The sequence below is a fragment of the Girardinichthys multiradiatus genome, chromosome 6 (genome assembly GCF_021462225.1).
Source record: "Girardinichthys multiradiatus isolate DD_20200921_A chromosome 6, DD_fGirMul_XY1, whole genome shotgun sequence".
Lineage (NCBI taxonomy): Eukaryota > Metazoa > Chordata > Actinopteri > Cyprinodontiformes > Goodeidae > Girardinichthys > Girardinichthys multiradiatus.
In genome coordinates this window covers 36,276,309-36,293,708 of record NC_061799.1, presented here as the reverse complement: position 1 = coordinate 36,293,708, position 17,400 = coordinate 36,276,309, and the positions used below count along the sequence as shown (strand labels likewise).

General features: G+C 41.0%; 1 protein-coding gene across 3 annotated transcripts in view; it reads right to left on the bottom strand.

The window, feature by feature from the left end:
* usp33 (ubiquitin specific peptidase 33) overlaps positions 1-17,400 on the bottom strand; it is a 30,955-nt gene that overhangs the window by 8,920 nt on the left and 4,635 nt on the right. For all 3 annotated transcript variants that reach the window (XM_047369154.1, XM_047369156.1, XM_047369155.1), the window contains 7 exons: positions 16,749-16,811; positions 8,317-8,466; positions 8,003-8,111; positions 5,815-5,884; positions 4,756-4,869; positions 4,398-4,476; positions 2,440-2,884 (listed from right to left, as the gene is read on the bottom strand). In XM_047369154.1, the coding sequence (XP_047225110.1) occupies positions 2,440-2,884; positions 4,398-4,476; positions 4,756-4,869; positions 5,815-5,884; positions 8,003-8,111; positions 8,317-8,466; positions 16,749-16,811 (1,030 nt within the window). The remainder of the gene's footprint in view (positions 1-2,439; positions 2,885-4,397; positions 4,477-4,755; positions 4,870-5,814; positions 5,885-8,002; positions 8,112-8,316; positions 8,467-16,748; positions 16,812-17,400) is intronic.

Below are 17,400 nucleotides of genomic sequence, written 5' to 3'. Positions count from 1 at the left end.
CCAAAATGATGTATTGCATAATTGTGAAGTAAAAGGGAAAAGATATATAGTTTTCACATTTTCTACAAATAAAAATCTAAAAAGGTGGTATGGATTTCTATTCAGCCCTCCTTACTTTGATACCCGTAAATAAAATCCAACCGACTGCCTTCAGAAATCCTCTGATTGGTAGGTAGAGTCCCCCTGTGTGTAATTTAATCTCAGTGTAAATCCAACAGCTCTTTGAAGGCCCTCAGAGACGGGTTAGAGAACATTAATGAACAAACAACATGACGTTAATGAAGATCAAGGAACGCAGCAAACAGGCCAGATATAGAGTTGTGAAGACGTTTAAAGGAGACTTGGGTTATAAACAATATCCAAGCTCTGAACATTGCACAGATCTACAGGGGTTGGACAATGAAACTGAAAACACCTGGTTTTAGACCACAATAATTTATTAATATGGTGTGACTCGCTCCTCCAAAACACCCCAAAGTGGCTCAAAAATATTTAGATCTGGTGACTGTGCAGGCCATGGGAGATGTTCAACTTTACTTTCATGTTCATCAAACCAATCTTTCACCAGTCTTGCTGTGTGTATTGGTGCATTGTCATCCTGATACACGGCACCGCCTTCAGGATACAATGTTTGAACCATTGGATGCACATGGTCCTCAAGAATGGTCCGGTAGTCCTTGGCAGTGACGCGCCCATCTAGCACAAGTATTGGGCCAAGGGAATGCCATGATATGGCAGCCCAAACCATCACTGAACCACCCCCATGCTTCACTCTGGGCATGCAACAGTCTGGGTGGTACGCTTCTTTGGGGCTTCTCCACACCGTAACTCTCTAGGATGTGGGGAAAACAGTAAAGGTGGACTCATCAGAGAACAATACATGTTTCACATTGTCCACAGTCCAAGATTTGCGCTCCTTGCACCATTGAAACCGACGTTTGGCATTGGCATGAGTGACCAAAGGTTTGGCTATAGCAGCCAGGCCGTGTATATTGTCCCTGTGGAGCTCCCGACGGACAGTTCTGGTGGAAACAGGAGAGTTGAGGTACACATTTAATTCTCCCGTGATTTGGGCAGCCGTGGTTTTATGTTTTTTGGATACAATCCGGGTTAGCACCCGAACATCCCTTTCAGACAGCTTCCTCTTGCATCCACAGTTAATCCTGTTGGATGTGGTTCGTCCTTCTTGGTGGTATGCTGACATTACCCTGGATACCGTGGCTCTTGATACATCACAAAGACTTGCTGTCTTGGTCACAGATGCACCAGCAAGACGTGCACCAACAATTTGTCCTCTTTTGAACTCTGGTATGTCACCCATAATGTTGTGTGCATTTCAATATTTTGAGCTAAACTGTGCTCTTACCCTGCTAATTGAACCTTCACACTCTGCTCTTACTGGTGCAATGTGCAATCAATGAAGACTGGCTACCAGGCTGGTCCAATTTAGCCATGAAACCTCCCACACTAAAATGACAGGTGTTTCAGTTTCATTGTCCAACCCCTGTATGTTCATCCCATCATCTGAAAATGGAGAGAGGATGAAACAACAGCAGAGCCATGATAACACTGGAGGAGTTGCAGAGCTCCACAGGTCAGCTGGGAAAATCCAATGAAAGGACAACTATTAGACGAGCACTCCACAACAGTGACTAGAAGCCATTGTTTAAAGAACACTATATAACTTTCTTATGTCGAAATTATCCACAAAACTTGTGAGGGACACGGCAAACATAGAGGAAGGTGCTACTAAAATTTTCCTGAAGAAACCATCCCAACAATGACACGTGGTAGTGGCAGCATTGTGGTGTAGAAATGCTTTTTCTCAGGAGAGACAGGAAAGCTGGTCAACATTAACGGGAAGACATAAACAGACATAAATACAGGTCAATCCTGGAAGGAAACTGAGGTGGCGGTTCACTTTCAGCAGGGCAGCAATCCTAAACACACAGCCAGAGCTACAAAGGAATGGTTTAGAGCACAGCATATTAGTTTATTAGAACGGTCCAGTCAAAGCCCAGGTCTAAACTGAACTGTGAATCTGTGGCAAGATGACAACTGATTGTTACACACAGACTCTTTCCAATCTAACTGAGCCTGAGCTATTGTGCAACGAAGAATGGGCAAGTCTGTAGATGGTAAGACTGGTAGATATACCTCAAAATACTTCTGTAATTGCAGCACAAGGTAGTTCTGGTGGTACTGATTCAGAGGAGCTGAAACCATACGCACACCAGATTTTTATTACAAAAATCATGTATCTTTGTGTTGATCTATCACATGAACTTCCAAAATACACCTTTATGTTTGTCATAATAATGTCAAAGTTAAAGGAGGATGAACACTTGTGCAAGGATGTGATGTTGAATATATAAAGGAAGGAAAGCAGTAAAAAGACAACATGACACAGAATGTTATGAAATCTCCCTAATTTATTACCTGACGTTCTGCCTTGCACCTTGAGGGCCCCTTGGCTACTGATAATGGGAGTGGTCTCCGTGGTCGTGTCAACATCTTTGTCGATGTCCGCCCCGTTGATTCCCACTATAACACCATTAACCCCAGAGCGATACAGATCATTAATCATGTTCTTCTCCTTCTGCCACTCCCTGTTGGCCTGGATCTCATCCTGCTCTGGAACCAGCATCTCCGCCTCGTTGGTGTTGTCCATTACTATGTTACTGCTCTGCACCTCATTATCGGCCCTCTCGCTGCTTCCACAGGACTCGCAGGAGTTGAAGTCGTTATCCGACTGGCTGTGGTTGTCCTCCTCGGGGACGTCGTCCATGGTGATGCTGTTGGGCAGGTCGAGGGGCTCTGGCACAGACTCTTTCAGCTCCTCGTGAAGTTGATCCATCAAGCAGCGCAGAAATTCCTGGGAATCCTAAAGGTCCAATAGAGATTTAAACAAAAGATGGTCAGTTTTGTAATATATTTAATTTCGTCTGGGAAGTTACTGACAGAATCCAGACCTTAAAATACAGCAAAGCATTACTTCCTAACAGACTAAAACCACTTTTCCTCCTTGGTGATGCCAATTCTGGATCCCCATATCAGAAACCAAACACTGGTGAACGTGTAATCAAACTTAACAAACCTCAGAAATCCAATCTCCTCCTTCAAGCCAAATTAACTTCCCTCTTTCAGGAACTGGAATGTTATCTTTATTCATGGCAATGCTTTAAATTCAAGGCCCTGCAGCTCAGCGTAGCGTGACAAATGAATATTCCTCACCCAGTTCTTCCAAACAAACTCTGGCAAGCCAGGAGGAAAAAAGCAGTTTTATTAAGCCTGTGAAATCCTTACTTGCACACACTGGTTGAAGACGTGACAAGCTTTAGTTTAACATGTTTTTTATATTTTTTACGTGTCTAAGACACCCGGCTTTGCTTTTAAAAATAGCATCCGCACAAATCATGTAAATGTCCATTAAAGTGTGGATTTGGGTGCATGGGAATGATCATTTTTGAGTTATTAACTTGAAAGTAGATGATTTGTGTTTTTACCAGAGGGATTTAGGTTCCTGCTGATAAAACAAAGAACTGAACGAGAACAAATAAGACTTAATTAGATAGAACATACAAATAACGGTGGCACAAACTTTACACATGTAATGCCCATTACTGTATTAGAGGCAGATTAAAAGCAAATACACACCAGCAGACATATTTAATGACACAATAACACGAGTAGAAACACCAAGCTTATTATTTTTATGAAACCCAGAAACAGCTGATTAATTCAAAAGATTTATAACACACTGCTGACTTTTACGTTCAGGGTCATCCTATTATTATACCTGTATAATGAAACCTACACTGCCTTCTACGAATAATTATCCTACTGTAACATTTTCACATTTGGCCGTATTACAACCACAAACCTCCATTTATTGCTGGAGGATTTTATGTGACACACTGAATAAAAAGTAAAACATGACATTTTTTTTTGACCAATAAAAAGCAGAAAAGTGACATCCTATTGTATTTAGCGCCCCTCAAGTCTTTGGCAGACTAACAGGTTTTCATCCAGGATCGCCCTGTGTTTAGCTTCATCCACCTTCCCATCAACTCTGACCCTGTCCCTGTTTAAAGAAAACAATCCCCACAGCAATATGCTTCCACTACCATGTTTCACAATGGGAATGGTTTGTTCAGGCTGATCCACAGTTTTAGGTTTTTTCCTCATTTACTAATTTGGTTACTTCCAAATTTTATTTAATTGTTCCATTTCACAATTATCTGCTGCTTTGTAATGCTTTATCCCTTAAAATCTCAATAATATATATTGAATTTTATGTTCATAACCTGACAAAATGTGGGAATGTTTCAGGGAGATCGAGACTTTTGTAAGGAACTATATGCTGCGCAGCAATTTCATCATGAAGTCCATCCTACCTGCTGAGAATACCCTCTAAACATGGGGTTTATGGCTTTGATCCCCTGGAACAAGTTGGTTGGAACCACATAGGAGGGTCTGCAATGTGAAGGAAAAACAATCAGCTTTAAAAAAGCAAAGATACAGTCACATAACTTATAATTCAGTGTGGGGAGGAAGCTTCTGCTAAATGTTTTCTCTGAAAAGCAACTACCGCACTGTGGTCATCTTACAGTCTATGGGTGTGGCAGTATTAAAAATGACATCTGGACTCATAAATCGTGGCTTGTAGGCACATATGTTTTACGCACCCAGCATTTAGAGATAACTAATAGGGGGAAAAACTTGGACAAAGAAGACCAGATGATAATTCCCAACCTGTTCTTGTGCCATAGGTCTGACACCAGCTTCTGGTAGCTTCTGCAGAGAGCAGGCTTCTTGTCCGTTCTTACCAAACCTCCGCATTCAAGAAAAAACTGTGTCAAGGGCGGGCTACAGAGAGTAAAAAGAAAGAATGAATGTACCATTTATGGTAAATAAGATCCACTAAGATTCCTCTACTTAAAAAAGATTACTGTTAGAAGGGAGATCTGCAGAGGTTTCTTTCCCTGGAACTGCTCCTATACTTGCTCTGTTCTGCATGTTTTTTATGAATATAAATAAAACCTTATTTCACTTGCAGAGTGCTATCAAAGATTCCCACGGCTACTATCCCATGCAGGGAAAACGCTTCAAGTCGGTGAGAGCTAAAGCACATCAAAGCTAACTGAAAAAAAAAAACGTTAAAAAAAAACCCAGATTTTGCTCGGCAGATCCAGAGTGAACAAGAACAAAAAAAAAAAAACAGTGAAAGTTTGAAATGAATAAAGGATGGAGTGAGTTGACAGTAACTGAAAAGAGAAGCATTCAGATAAACAGACACCAAAGCTTCAGAAAACATCTGTCCTCCTACAACAGATTCCCAAATTCAAACATAACTTTGACAGCAATTCTTTACATTCATATTTAGGTCTAATATAAGTGATAAACTTATTAACCCCCAATCAAACAGCCACTTAAACAAAGACAATCTGACAACAGTCAAAGGAAACAATAGAAAAGAATAAAGATAGAGGAGAAGAGGATAGAGTCAGAGTTGATCTGTAACACAAGAGCCCACAGGGAACTACAAAGGCCATTTCTGGCTTAACAAATGGTGCACTGCACCAATTCGCACTCAGCCATCAATCTCCCAAATGAACACAGTTGTGGTTATTTCTCACAGTCTGCAAGAAGCAGGAGGGCAATACATAAAAAAAAAGCATATGGCTAGAGAAAAAGGTTGCTGAAAGCGTGATAAAGAGAGTAACATGGAGCAACAAAAAAAGAAAAACCGCACTAGGCAACGTTTTGAGAGGTTCATGTGGCGTAGACGGGTATATCGAGGATGGGTCTCACCAGTTGGAAAGGGCTTGGAGGGCAGCGTTCATGTAGCAGGTGTTACCAATATTCTTCAACCCTGTCAGACCTGAAAAAGAACAGAGAACAGCCCAGAAGTCATAACAAGCTAACTATAAATTACATTTAGAAATGTGTGGCACATAGAAAGTGTGGATATATTTACTAGAGGATTAATATTTTACAGCATGCACCAATAAAGTGACATGTTCAGCTTTTTCTCAGTGGCACTTCTAACTGCTAAATGAGAGGAAGATTCTTTTAAAATTTTTGTATTACTTTCTTAAAATTCAAAAATGAACATACAGTAAGATTACTTTGACTTTAAATCATTTGGAAAAGCCCAGGTGATGATGTCATTGCTTTGTAAGCTTCTGATAGGTTAATTCAAGACAGACAAGGGTACTGGAGAAACACTTGGGGATGTAATTTAAGGCAACACCTCAAACTCAATGCTTCCTTATGTAAAATCATGGAAAGAAATAATGAGAAATCAGCCAAGATGCCTGATTTCCAGATGCCACAAGGCGCAACGTTCCTCTGGTTAACAATTATAAACAGCTTGGGAATGTCCAGCCATCATACAATATAGGAAGGAGACAGGTTCTGTGTCCCAGAGAGGACGTGTTTTGGTGTCAAACATCTGTATCAACCCCGGAACAACAGTAAGACAACCTAACGAAGATGCTGGCTATAGCTTATCCACAGTGCAGTGAGTCCTGTATGGACACTGGCTGAAATAATAAAAACCGGAGCAAAAACGTGGAAGCTTGCAAGCCTGAGAACACCATCTTTACTGGGAAGTATTGGGGTCGAAGCTTAATGTTATATGGACGTTCTACTGCAGGGGGAATGCTGCACTTTGCAAAATAAATGGAACAGAAATGGATAAGAAAAAAAAAAATCATGTGGGAATGTTAAAGCAACATCTGAAGACATCAGCCTGGAAGTTAAAGCTTGGGTGCAAACGGGTCTTTCAAATAGACAATGACCCAAAATAAATTGCCAAATTAGTGCCTTAAGGACCGTTTTGGAGTGGCCATCAAAAAGTCCTGATCTCAGATCCATAGAACCTTGTGGTCAGATCTGAAAAGGTGTGTCAGCTGGACGGCTTACAAACCGGACTGAGTTACAGCAGATCAGTCAGGAGGAATGGGTCAGAACTCCAGTAAACTATTGTGAGAAGCTTGAGGAAGGAAACCCAACAATATTGAATTCTTCGTTTAATTTGTTTTATGTCATTATGTGACTGAAAAGAATAAAAAAAATATATTTTTTAATTTAATTATAAATAATAAATCGTTTTAAAAATAAGATTATTGAAGTAATACTTTATTACATTTTTGTTGGATCTTATTAAATGGATCATATATTGATTTCATTTCCAACCCACATCGATAAACAAAATATTTTTAAGCCAGTTTTAGAAAACCATAATAATATTAATAACTGTGATTAACTCAAACAATACTCTGAAATGAACTTTCAAGCTGTTAGATCGAACCTACCGTAAGATCATTTAATTTGTAGCAACTGATTATTGCTTATACCTTGGCAACATGCTGTGAGGTTTGCCTTTAGGCGGAGTCTGTGTATCCAAAGCACTGAGTAAAACATTGTCAGCTGTGATGGTTGCAGCTGCTAAGGGACCCTGGTGCACATACAGTGTTGGGTAAAGCTACAATTTTTAGCTACAGTCGCTAAGCAGGAACAGCAGTGCAGCCACGTTTAATCAAATCCTATCAGTTGTAGAACATGCAAATAAAAAAGCTAAGACTATTTTATATTCACAGCATTGAGTAATTCATCCTCAATCCTTTATTATTTGTCTCTGGTATGTCTGCGTTGGATGTCTGCTGTGGTAAAACTGATGAAAGACCTGAGAAGGGATGAGGCAACGCTCTCAGTTTTAGTTCTTTGAAGGTTGCTCAGGTTGTCAGGGCAGCTACTGACAAACATTACATCTCCTTTCATTTCCAGTCACTGGCTACCCTTTAGACTAACCGAACTGCAGATTCTGCTGTCAGTGCATTTGACATGTTTATATTTGAATTTGGATTACAATGTGAAGGAAGTAATTATCTTAAAGCCACTTTTCTTGAATTACCAAATGGACTACAAAGAAGAAAACTATTTGCTTGTGTTCTTCACGTTGCGACAAGTTAAAAATACAGTTTGGGGAACTCACCTCTAGCCCGCAGGTCATCCTCCTCCTCTGTCTCCATGTCCAAGTCTTCATAACCTGCATTAGAGGGCAGTCTCAGAGAACTTGGGCTCCCATTGGCCTTGCTGTTCTCCTATGGAAACATCATCCACATAAAACATAATCTTTAGATATTAAGTAGACAAATAAGCAAATTTTTAATGTTGCAACCACTGAATGGTGTGCAACTAAGCAGCAACATTTGCATCAAATAGAAACCAAGCTACTCTGCAGAGTTCAGTGATAAGGTGAAGCTTTAGCGGTGAGGTTGTTAAAAAATAAATAAATGTAAGTCGTACCTGAAAAGCATTCTGTGATAATGGAAGAGGTTCGACGATGGCGTGGGAAGAGTGAGGACCCAGTTTACGCACCAGGAAAACCTCTTTCCCACAAGCGTAGCACCACACTCGAAGCGTAGTCAGATTCACAGTGAGGTTGTGCCTTGTCTCCTGCACGAAAAATACATGAACAGAGGAAAATATTTTTACATTAAAAAAAAAAAAAATATATATATATATATATATATATATATAAGACACTAAAACCAGCTACCACAGAGACAGTTTCTTCCCCCAGGCTGTTTCTCTGATGAACATTTAATAGAGTACCAAACAACTGCATACTGAAGTTGGAAATGCACCTTTTTATATATGCATATTTAACGACATAGAGATATATGCATAAATACATCTTATAACGCATTAAACAAACAAAAAAAAACAAAAAAACCCAGGGAGCAAAGTGTCAAATTCCTTGTTTGTATGTACGAACTTGGCAATAAAGCTGATTCTGAGATATATATATATATATATATAAAATCATAAATAAAACTCCCAGCATGAGCCATACTACACAATCAAAGCGTCATTCCAAAAGAGTGCAAACTCAAACACTTAAAACCAAGCTGGTAGTAGTAATAGTAATAGTAGTTGTAAATAATATTTTCTATAATAAGAGTGCGAAGACATGTTTGAGGTCCGTGTGGGTTTAGATGGTTCTGAGCTAATCCGCTGGTGGCCTCGTTTCCTGCAGCTGTTTACTGCAGGTGAGACACACACTGTTTATTTATCACAATGCAGCTAAAGAGGAAGAACAGAAGGTTCTTTTAATATTTATTAGGACGACCGAGGTCAGAACAGTAAGAGCGAATCTTTCGCACTGTAATGTATTTGTTTCCATAGAAAGAACCCCTGGTTAAGTGGTCTGCTGTTTTCCATTTGTTTTTTCAGGACAGAGTCATTGATGAAGCTATAGGTGATTTGTCGTGTGTTTGATTCGTCTTGGAGGTCAAAGCTCTGACCAACAATATCCTGCTTGAGCTGAATGTGTTCTACTTACAGAACTGGGGGGAATTGGCCTTTTTTTAATGCAAGCTGTTAAAATATTTCTCATTTTATGCAAGCAAACAAAAGACAAACATGTTTATAAATTGACATTTAACAGCACTATTTGTGCCGCTGATTTTATAAGACGTAAACTATCAAAAGTGCTAAGAAATCATTTGTACAGACAACTTTTACTAAATTCTACCGGTGCATCTCAAAAAATACAAACATCATGAAAAGCTCATGAAAAGTCACTCAATTCAGAAAGTAAAACTCATATAGATTTATTACACATAGGAGGGGAATATTTCAAGCCTGTTTTGTTGTTAATTTGATAAATATGGCTTAAAGATAACAAAAACCTGTAATTCACGGCCTCAGAAAATTTGAATATTGTGAAAAAGCTAAATGGTCTCAGACCCTAATCAACTAATTAACGCAAAACACCTGCGGATGAATCCCACACGTGGGCTGCAAATCTTGCATTCCTCGCGTCAATCCACTCCTGAACCAGAGACTGGACTGCTGCTCAGTGGTCCAAAAGACCTCTTTTCAGATGAAAGGAAACTCTGCATTTGATTTGGAAATCAAGGTTCTAGAGTCTGGAGGTACAGAAACCACATTAGTTGAAGTCCAGCGGGACGTTTTTACAGTCGGTGATGATTTGTGGCGTCACACCATCTGCTGGTTATGGTCCATTAATAAATCTATATAATATGAGCTCAACTTTCTAAAATGACTGACAAGAAGGATTTCCACCGTATTCTACTTTTTTTTCTGGATTTGCCTGTATACAGGTCCTTCTCAAAAAATTAGCATATTGTGATAAAGTTCATTATTTTCCATAAAGTCATGATGAAAATTTAACATTCATATATTTTAGATTCATTGCACACTAACTGAAATATTTCAGGTCTTTTATTGTCTTAATACGGATGATTTAGGCATACAGCTCATGAAAACCCAAAATTCCTATCTCACAAAATTAGCATATCATTAAAAGGGTCTCTAAACGAGCTATGAACCTAATCATCTGAATCAACGAGTTAACTCTAAACACCTGCAAAAGATTCCTGAGGCCTTTAAAACTCGCAGCCTGGTTCATCACTCAAAACCCCAATCATGGGTAAGACTGTCGACCTGACTGCTGTCCAGAAGGCCACTATTGACACCCTCAAGCAAGAGGGTAAGACACAGAAAGAAATTTCTGAACGAATAGGCTGTTCCCAGAGTGCTGTATCAAGGCACCTCAGTGGGAAGTCTGTGGGAAGGAAAAAGTGTGTCAGAAAACGCTGCACAACGAGAAGAGGTGACCGGACCCTGAGGAAGATTGTGGAGAAGGGCCGATTCCAGACCTTGGAGGACCTGCGGAAGCAGTGGACTGAGTCTGGAGTAGAAACATCCAGAGCCACCGTGCACAGGCGTGTGCAGGAAATGGGCTACAGGTGCCGCATTCCCCAGGTCAAGCCACTTTTGAACCAGAAACAGCGGCAGAAGCGCCTGACCTGGGCTACAGAGAAGCAGCACTGGACTGTTGCTCAGTGGTCCAAAGTACTTTTTTCAGATGAAAGCAAATTCTGCATGTCATTCGGAAATCAAGGTGCCAGAGTCTGGAGGAAGACTGGGGAGAAGGAAATGCCAAAATGCCAGAAGTCCAGTGTCAAGTACCCACAGTCAGTGATGGTCTGGGGTGCCGTGTCAGCTGCTGGTGTTGGTCCACTGTGTTTTATCAAGGGCAGGGTCAATGCAGCTAGCTATCAGGAGATTTTGGAGCACTTCATGCTTCCATCTGCTGAAAAGCTTTATGGAGATGAAGATTTCATTTTTCAGCACGACCTGGCACCTGCTCACAGTGCCAAAACCACTGGTAAATGGTTTACTGACCATGGTATCACTGTGCTCAATTGGCCTGCCAACTCTCCTGGCCTGAACCCCATAGAGAATCTGTGGGATATTGTGAAGAGAACGTTGAGAGACTCAAGACCCAACACTCTGGATGAGCTAAAGGCTGCTATCGAAGCATCCTGGGCCTCCATAAGACCTCAGCAGTGCCACAGGCTGATTGCCTCCATGCCACGCCGCATTGAAGCAGTCATTTCTGCCAAAGGATTCCCGACCAAGTATTGAGTGCATAACTGTACATGATTATTTGAAGGTTGACGTTTTTTGTATTAAAAACACTTTTCTTTTATTGGTCGGATGAAATATGCTAATTTTGTGAGATAGGAATTTTGAGTTTTCATGAGCTGTATGCCAAAATCATCCGTATTAAGACAATAAAGGACCTGAAATATTTCAGTTAGTGTGCAATGAATCTAAAATATATGAATGTTAAATTTTCATCATGACATTATGGAAAATAATGAACTTTATCACAATATGCTAATTTTTTTAGAAGGACCTGTATGTATGGCAGCCATAATGGAATAAAAATCAGGGCTGCTCGCGTAAAAAGGCAAACGTAAGGTTGGACCGACTCCAGGAGGAAGTTTGAGTAGTTACCTAATTTTCTTTGCCATAGAAAGTACCCCTGGCCAAGTGTTTTTACTATGTCCTCTTAAACCTAGGGGGTCGCGGCAGGTAGCCGCTCATACAGAGACTGGTTCTACTCTTAAAGCCTCTACCTTGTAAAAGGGAATCTGTTCTTCCCACTGTTGCCACATGCTTGCTTTAAATGAATCAATGCCCTGATTTTTTTGTTTCTTTATATACACGGGTTGGACAATGAAACTGAAACACCTGTCATTTTAGTGTGGGAGGTTTCATGGCTAAATTGGACCAGCCTGGTAGCCAGTCTTCATTGATTGCACATTGCACCAGTAAGAGCAGAGTGTGAAGGTTCAATTAGCAGGGTAAGAGCACAGTTTTGCTAAAAATATTGAAATGCACCCAACATTATGGGTGACATACCAGAGTTCAAAAGAGGACAAATTGTTGGTGCACGTCTTGCTGGCGCATCTGTGACCAAGACAGCAAGTCTTTGTGATGTATCAAGAGCCACGGTATCCAGGGTAATGTCAGCATACCACCAAGAAGGACGAACCACATCCAACAGGATTAACTGTGGACGCAAGAGGAAGCTGTCTGAAAGGGATGTTCGGGTGCAAACCCGGATTGTATCCAAAAAACATAAAACCACGGCTGCCCAAATCATGGCAGAATTAAATGTGCACCTCAACTCTCCTGTTTCCACCAGAACTGTCCATCGGGAGCTCCACAGGGTCAATATACACGGCCGCGCTGCTATAGCCAAACCTTTGGTCACTCAGGCCAATGCCAAACGTCGGTTTCAATGGTGCAAGGAGCGCAAATCTTGGGCTGTGGACAATGTGAAACATGTATTGTTCTCTGATGAGTCCACCTTTACTGTTTTCCCCACATCCGGGAGAGTTACGGTGTGGAGAAGCCCCAAAGAAGTGTACCACCCAGACTGTTGCATGCCCAGAGTGAAGCATGGGGGTGGATCAGTGATGGTTTGGGCTGCCATATCATGGCATTCCCTTGGCCCAATACTTGTGCTAGATGGGCGCGTCACTGCCAAGAACTACTGAACCATTCTTGAGGACCATGTTCATCCAATGGTTCAAACATTGTATCCTGAAGGCGGTGCTGTGTATCAGGATGACAATGCACCAATACACACAGCAAGACTGGTGAAAGATTGGTTTGATGAACATGAAAGTGAAGTTGAACATCTCCCGTGGCCTGCACAGTCACCAGATCTAAATATTATTGAGCCACTTTGGGGTGTTTTGGAGGAGCGAGTCAGGAAACATTTTCCTCCACCAGTATCACATAGTGACCTGGCCACTATCCTGCAAGAAGAATGTCTTAAAATCTCTCTGACCACTGTGCAGGACTTGTATATGTCATTTCCAAGACGAATTGACGAAAAGACGAAGGAGGCCCTACACCATACTAATAAATTATTGTGGTCTAAAACCAGGTGTTTCAGTTTAATTGTCCAACCCCTGTATGTTTTTACCAACTGGCTATAAACGGTCAACTGACTTTGGCTGCATTGTATTATAATTCATATTTCATTTGATCTAAAACAGATTACATGATTATATTGGTTTAAATTTAATCTGGACTGAATTGGATTCTACTTAACTGGACAACCTGTTTACAAATGGTCGATGTGACCTGTTGTGAAAGTGCACAATACAAACAAACTGGACTGAATTAATACTCTTGGATGACAGCAGCTGGACCTACAATGCTCTACAAGCATTGTTTTCACATCACTTAAATAAGGCTGTGACTTGTTGACTTGACCTAAATAAGACAAATGAATCCATTGTATAGACGTAACATTAAAAGGCCTAACTAAATTCAGACGGAGCCTCCAGTCTCCGGCTGCTTGGATGACAGGTGGAAGCAGCTGTGTGCTGTTAAAGAAAATGTTCGAGATCTGCTGACCCACTGCTACTCTGAGATACAACAGCAGCCAACCAGCAGATTCTTTATTATTCATGAGGGAGTCCATTAGCCTTTGTGCAGTGGGGCAGGACAGATTTGGCAAAGGCGACACACCAGATGGAGCACAGTACCCCGATCATCTCCCGCCCCATTTAAAAAAGTCATGAAGGGAAATGTACAAGGCAAAACATGAATAAAAATGTTGTAATTACCAATCCTTATAATGCTTTGTGTTTCAGTTAGCAGCTCTGACACTGTTGTCAATTTATTTCGGATGTAAAATCAAAAACTGTTCTCATGATCAGTTGGTCTAAAAAATGAAAACATGTCAACTCTGAGATCCCCTCGTTCACTCTTTAGCCTTCTGCTCTCATGACCTAATCAATAATATATAAATAACACAAGCAGCCACTGTTTCTGATCCTTTCTGCAAATAGGACCCATTCTGTTCCAAACTCATATTTCCATAAGTTTCAGGACTAATGGATGGATGGATGCTTAAACTCTAACTTTCCTATAAAGCAAATTAATAAAAAAATCCAAATTCAGTAGATCTAGGAGTAAAATTTAAACTATTATCTGAGTAATAATTTCTGCCAGCACAGCTTCATCAGCAGGCCCTACTATTGGAGACTAAAGCATCAAAAAGAATCTGGTTCCTGGATGAGTGGTAAAGAGAAAAAGATTCGAATGATTTCTCCCCTCAGGGCATTCACGGCACAAAAAGCAAATAAAGCCTGCCTTCATACCAGATTTAAAGATGCCGTCCAATAAAAGCCATAAGAGACAGCTTCTAAAGATGATACCATTTAAATCTGCACAGCCTAGCTAAAGTGAGGAAGACTGATGTAAAAACTACTGGTCCTTCTCAAAATATTAGCATATTGTGATAAAGTTAATTATTTTCGATAATGTCATGATGAAAATTTAACATTCATATATTTTAGATTCATTGCACACTAACTGAAATATTTCAGGTCTTTTATTGTCTTAATACGGATGATTTTGGCATACAGCTCATGAAAACCCAAAATTCCTATCTCACAAAATTAGCATATTATTAAAAGGGTCTCTAAACGAGCTATGAACCTAATCATCTGAATCAACGAGTTAACTCTAAACACCTGCAAAAGATTCCTGAGGCCTTTAAAACTCCCAGCCTGGTTCATCACTCAAAACCCCAATCATGGGTAAGACTGCCGACCTGACTGCTGTCCAGAAGGCCACTATTGACACCCTCAAGCAAGAGGGTAAGACACAGAAAGAAATTTCTGAACGAATAGGCTGTTCCCAGAGTGCTGTATCAAGGCACCTCAGTGGGAAGTCTGTGGGAAGGAAAAAGTGTGGCAGAAAACGCTGCACAACGAGAAGAGGTGACCGGACCCTGAGGAAGATTGTGGAGAAGGGCCGATTCCAGACCTTGGGGGACCTGCGGAAGCAGTGGACTGAGTCTGGAGTAGAAACATCCAGAGCCACCGTGCACAGGCGTGTGCAGGAAATGGGCTACAGGTGCCACATTCCCCAGGTCAAGCCACTTTTGAACCAGAAACAGCAGCAGAAGCGCCTGACCTGGGCTACAGAGAAGCAGCACTGGACTGTTGCTCAGTGGTACAAAGTACTTTTTTCGAATGAAAGCAAATTCTGCTTGTCATTCTGAAATCAAGGTGCCAGAGTCTGGAGGAAGACTGGGGAGAAGGAAACTCCAAAATGCCAGAAGTCCAGTGTCAAGTACCCACAGTCAGTGATGGTCTGGGGTGCCGTGTCAGCTGCTGGTGTTGGTCCACTGTGTTTTATCAAGGGCAGGGTCAATGCAGCTAGCTATCAGGAGATTTTGGAGCACTTCATGCTTCCATCTGCTGAAAAGCTTTATGGAGATGAAGATTTCATTTTTCAGCACGACCTGGCACCTGCTCACAGTGCCAAAACCACTGGTAAATGGTTTACTGACCATGGTATCACTGTGCTCAATTGGCCTGCCAACTCTCCTGACCTGAACCCCATAGAGAATCTGTGGGATATTGTGAAGAGAACGTTGAGAGACTCAAGACCCAACACTCTGGATGAGCTAAAGGCCGCTATCGAAGCATCCTGGGCCTCCATAAGACCTCAGCAGTGCCACAGGCTGATTGCCTCCATGCCACGCCGCATTGAAGCAGTCATTTCTGCCAAAGGATTCCCGACCAAGTATTGAGTGCATAACTGTACATGATTATTTGAAGGTTGACGTTTTTTGTATTAAAAACACTTTTCTTTTATTGGTCGGATGAAATATGCTAATTTTGTGAGATAGGAATTTTGGGTTTTCATGAGCTGTATGCCACAATCATCCGTATTAAGACAATAAAAGACATGAAATATTTCAGTTAGTGTGCAATGAATCTAAAATATATGAATGTTAAATTTTCATCATTACATTATGGAAAATAATGAACTTTATCACAATATGCTAATATTTTGAGAAGGACCTGTACAAGGCACATGTTTGTCTTTTAATTTAGCCTTTACTCCTGCCCTCATGTATCCCCAATGTTCTGAGGGAAAAGTCTCAGTCAGGAAGACAAGAGGCTGAGCAAACTGCAGAACCACAAGGAGGAGTGGATACGGTAACCATGGAGCTGAATCTCCGCCACTTCCCTGAAGATTGGAAATTAATAATGGATGATTTGCTGCTAAAACTGAACTGAACGTGGAGATCTAGGCAGAGAGTCAGTTCAGTGCACTTTTAAAGGCTAAAAGGAAGCACGTGCTGGGTCTGTGATCACAAGGAGATGCTGTTAAAAATATATGCAGTGCTGGAGGCGGTTTTATTGCTAGTAATGGCTCCTGGGACTCTGATGTGGAATTTGTTTCTGGGACTTCCATCTGTACCACCTCTGCTGCTTTAGAGAAACCTCCTCTTTTAATCGTTTCAAATGAAACACTACAGCCTCAGTCGTAATTGTTTGCTGGCTAAAATACATAGAGAAGGCTGAGAGATCTCTCACCTGGGAGTGGACTGTGCTGTGGTCAGCATGGGATTCTCCACAGCCTACATATGCACAGCCATTCTAGAGAGGAAAAACATCAAGGTGAATCACCAGAACGTGAAAAGAGAGAGCTCAATTATGAGGAGCCACAATACCTTACAAAAGTATTCATGCCCTTTGAATGTTTCCCTATTTTATCATGTTATAACCACAAATATCATTGTACTTTAGTTGTATTTCATGTGACAGCAACACAAAGTAGTGAATACATGTGAGTTTGCATTTGTTTTTGGTCCCCCTTATTCTGATAACACAAAATAAAATAATCTATTATTCAAAAACAGAAAGAGTATTGCACAAATGCAAACCTAGCAAGAGCTGCAGAGATCCACAACTCAGGTCGGAGAATCTGTCCACAGGACAACTAGTCATCCAATCCACAATATCAGGCCTACGTGGAAATGATGGCAAAAAGAAAGTCAGTGAAAGTTCAGTTTACCATAAGCCATGAAGGGGACACAGCAAACAGGTGGAAGGTGCTCTGGTAAGGTGAGACCAAAACATTTTCACCTATTTGTGCTATGTATGGAGGAAAACTAATACTAAACATTCCCCTAAACACACCCTCCCCACAACAAAACATGGTAAAGGCACCATCATGCTGTGGGGG